The sequence below is a fragment of the Halyomorpha halys genome, unplaced genomic scaffold (assembly GCF_000696795.3).
Source record: "Halyomorpha halys isolate HHAL.00 unplaced genomic scaffold, Hhal_1.1 Scaffold3.1, whole genome shotgun sequence".
In the NCBI taxonomy this organism is placed as follows: domain Eukaryota; kingdom Metazoa; phylum Arthropoda; class Insecta; order Hemiptera; family Pentatomidae; genus Halyomorpha; species Halyomorpha halys.
Genome location: NW_027115249.1, coordinates 904,516 through 908,681, shown reverse-complemented (window position 1 = coordinate 908,681; position 4,166 = coordinate 904,516). Strand labels below are relative to the sequence as shown.

At 32.7% G+C, this 4,166-nt stretch overlaps 1 protein-coding gene across 7 annotated transcripts in view; it reads left to right on the top strand.

The window, feature by feature from the left end:
- Positions 1–4,166, top strand: part of Trpgamma (Transient receptor potential cation channel gamma) — a 980,713-nt gene that overhangs the window by 926,562 nt on the left and 49,985 nt on the right. For all 7 annotated transcript variants that reach the window (XM_067052323.1, XM_067052322.1, XM_014426027.3 and 4 more), the window contains one exon: positions 3,564–3,679. In XM_067052323.1, coding sequence (XP_066908424.1) covers positions 3,564–3,679 — 116 coding nt within the window. The remainder of the gene's footprint in view (positions 1–3,563; positions 3,680–4,166) is intronic.

Sequence of the window (4,166 nt, the reverse complement as noted above, 5' to 3'; positions counted from 1 at the left end):
TATATCGTAATACAGTGAAACCTCATACAACTGACACCTCACCCCAATGGACCATATTCAAGTGTGGCTTGACAGATAAAAATTTCGACTCCTTTTGAACGGACACTCCTCTAACAGAATCCATGGACACTTATGAAATGTTGAAAATTAAAATTAAAAAATATTCTACCACTAACACTTGTTGAACAGATTCGATACTTAGGACTCCATCTTGACAAGAGACTTACTTGGAATCCTCACACAAGACTGAAACGACAAGAAACTCCTCGTAGATTCCGATTGCTACAACACTTACTTGACAAACGCTCTAAACTTCCCATTCATTACAAAAAATTAGTATACACTACAATAATCAGACCAATTTGGACATATGGAATTGAGCTTTGGGGCTCCACCAAACCATCAAATTCTTCCCGCATCCAATCGTTACAATCCAAAATCCTACGTAAAATCTTTGATGCTCCTTATTACGTCACAAATAAACTCATTCATAAAGACCTTAACATCCCATTCGTTGCAGATTTGACCCAAATTAGATATGCGTCTTTTTATTCCAAACTCCTTAACCATCCTAACCCATTAATTCTTAATCTTTCTTCCTTAACAATCCCTGATAATCCTCCGAGGCGTCTGAAAAGAAAATGGCCACGGGACCTTCAAGTTTAAATTAATGTTTGAAGTACCACCAATGGGTGGTTTCTTCCCAAGAATTTCAAGTGTATATGAAACATACTACATATTTACCTGTTGTATTATTTTGTACAGTTGTAAATTACAATAAATAAATAATAAAAAAAAATTCTATATGAGGAGATGTTGTGCCACGTTTTGGTAAGAATTTCAGCCCTTCATAAGAGCTATGAACAAAAACAAGATAACAACCATAATGTTTATATGAAAGGACAGAATAACAAGAAAGATGAGAAGATAACAGATAATATAGACACATAAGAAGCATTGAAGAAAATGCATAGTGTTACATTGATTAATAGTTTTTGTTCTTAGCCTTGACAAAAGCCTGAAATTTTGGACGAAACGTAGGCACAAATAAATACGTTTTTACTTATTTGTGTTCGCTGACCATACCCCAACCATCTCCTCACGAACGATACTCAATTTCTAAATTCTCGGCCTAAGGTATAAGAAACTCGAGATTTTCTCAATGGCCACCCTCTAACAACAAGATTAGATAAGATTAAGGATAAATTTACCCCTTATCGGACACTTATGAAATGTTGATAATAAAAAAGAAATCAAGCCCTGTAAGATCCCCATGAAGCTCTGCGACGTGGAGCGAAACGTAGGCTAATATGAAATAGTTTTATGACTGAGTTTTTTCTTTGATCGCACCCGAACCATCTTAAAAATAAAATATTAAATAGATTGATAGTTTGATATTCATGGTGTAATGGGTAAATGTTCTAGCTAAAAATATAAATTAAGAATCTCGAAACAAAAAAAAAATGTTGCTATAAAGATATGTCCGTTAAAGCAATATGTAATAGGTAACATAGTGACAGAATACGAACATCTGGAGATCTACCCATTGATAGAACTCCAAAAACATTTCTAGAGGAGAAGATCTCGAGGCCATCTTCTTTTAAGACGCCTAGGAAGATTATTAGGTAATTAAGGAGAAGCCAGGCTAGAAATGAGTTGGTTGAGTGGTTGGGAAGTTTATCATGGAAGGAATGGTATCTGGTTCTGGCCAAATCGGCAACATAGGGGACATTGAGGTCCTGATGGATGCTTTGATTTGTGACAAAGTAAGGTGAATTTAAGTTTTTTGTACTGTTAGGATTGGATACGATGGATTGTCCGGAATGAAGATGAAACATGGTTAGAAACTAATGGGTTTGAGTGGTTAAGGAGTTTTTAATGGAAGGATCAATATCTGGTTCGGGGTAGATGGGTAACATAGGGAAAATTAGTAACAAAATAAGGAGCATTAAGGATTTTACGAAGGATTTTGGACTGTAAGGATTGGATTCTGGAGGAATTTGATGGTTAAGTGGAGCCCCAAAGCTTAACTCCGTATGTGCAGATAATAAATAAATTAATTTCCATATTCATGATTAGTACTAGAAACGGGAGTAAATTCGATAATATAAATATAAGCTAAAACACACTTGAACAAGTAGATAGATTCAAGTATTTACGTTTTACGACAACTAGAAAAAACGAAATTGATGAGGAAATAATAGCAAAGATCAAGGACAGGAAGTACTTATTATTTTTTAATATCGAAATTTGTTAGCACACGCATTCTATCCAGATACATAAAATTTAGAATTTACGAAAAAATTATACTTATTGTTTTTTACGGATGCGACTCGTGACACTGAGGGAACAAGAGCACCTTAAGGTTTTTTCGAAAAATATTCGGACCGAAAAAGGATGAGTTAACCGGAGAATTTATAAGACTACACAATGCTGAATTAAGGAAACTGCACTCGGTAAATATATTTGAGGTTATAGTATTGTGGCGAATAAGATAAGTATATGATAGTAGTAGTATAGGATTAGTTTAGTAACAAACGAATCCCTACAATGTGAGGGCCTCTGTAGCTGAGGGAGTTGAAGCGTAGATCATTGCAACCTCGGAATTGCAGCGGCGCTGGTTCGAATCCGGCTTGTGGGTTAAACTTTTATTTCTGTGGTGGTCTTATGAAATGAAAACTTGACTCCCCACCATGGTCAGAATAGGGTAGTACCATGTAGTTAGCTCCCCGTATGTCAGAAGTATCCAAAAAGGGAATCATAAAAAATAAAAAGTCCCCATTCAAGAACATTCATTGAACCTAAAGCTCTCAAAATTTTCTACGAATCAGAAAACACATTTAAAGCGCATAGAGGATTGTTGGAGGACTTAACAATACCTCATTTATTTACATTTTTTAAAAAAAATATGTTAATATAGTAAATTTAAAAATAAATATAATACAGATAATAAAATTAACACTTAATTCTTAATTAAAACAAATTTGATCCTTTTTTTTCTCTCAACTTTATTCTTTACACCTTTTCCAATGTTTCGACCCTCAGGCCATTCTCAAGGATACCTTCATCTGGATGTCATTTTCTTTTTTAAATCATAAAAGGAAGGTAGGTTCTGTTTTAAGTTGCAAATGTGAATGAAAGAAGGAAGAGAAGTTTTTAAAAAAGGTTTAAATCTAGTAAAAAATTATTTAGAAAAGGTTCTATGGGACAAAGGCAATTAGCCTGCATTTTTAAGATTTGAAAAAAGAAAATTACATCAATATGAAGGTATCCTTGAGAATGACCTGAGGGTCGAAACGTTGGAAAAGGTGTAAAGAATAAAGTTGAGAGAAAAAAAAGGATCAAATTAGTTTTAATTAAGAATAAACTAAACCACTTTCAAACAAAAAAATATAAAATAATTAATCTAATTAACGCTTAAGTTTTTTAATAATTAAATATCCGTTCTCACCGGATATCCCCTGACAACGCAGGAATTTTTCGAATACTGGTTGTCCGTTAATTAGAGGTTTCACTGTCTCTACCTTCAAGAGCTAGTGAGCACTGAGAGTTCCCTGTTTCAGGTACAAAAAGAACTGCAGAGCGGTAAAGGTACCTTGGACATCCCTAGGGAAGACTGGGACACTTGGGATCCCATGCTCATATCCGAAGGCCTATTTTCAGCCGCTAATATATTTAGGTAAGTTATTATATCTTTGTATTTATATTAAAGAGCAATGTGTACTTCTATTACGAAACTACCTAATCATTCATAGAGTTAACGTTTTGTAAACAGTGAAAACTTTTAAGAAATAACTTTGTCCAAAATAACTTACAGGGTCATTCTTATTAAAAACTGAATCTAATTTGTTATGTTCTATATGAATATGTATAGTATAATTTTTTTTGTATTAACTAAAACAAGGTATAAATACAATAATAATTATAATTATTACAATAATATTCATTTTCCTATCTTATCCAGTATTATTTATTTTATTTATTTTGTATGTAATAATTATAATTATTACAATAATTTCAATTATATTCATTTTCCTAGCTTATCCAATATTATTTCTTTTATCTATTTTTTATATAATAATTATACATAATAAATATAGTACATTAATATTAATTCATTATGTTATACACACCAATGAAACATCGGTAAAATCTGAGGATCAGAA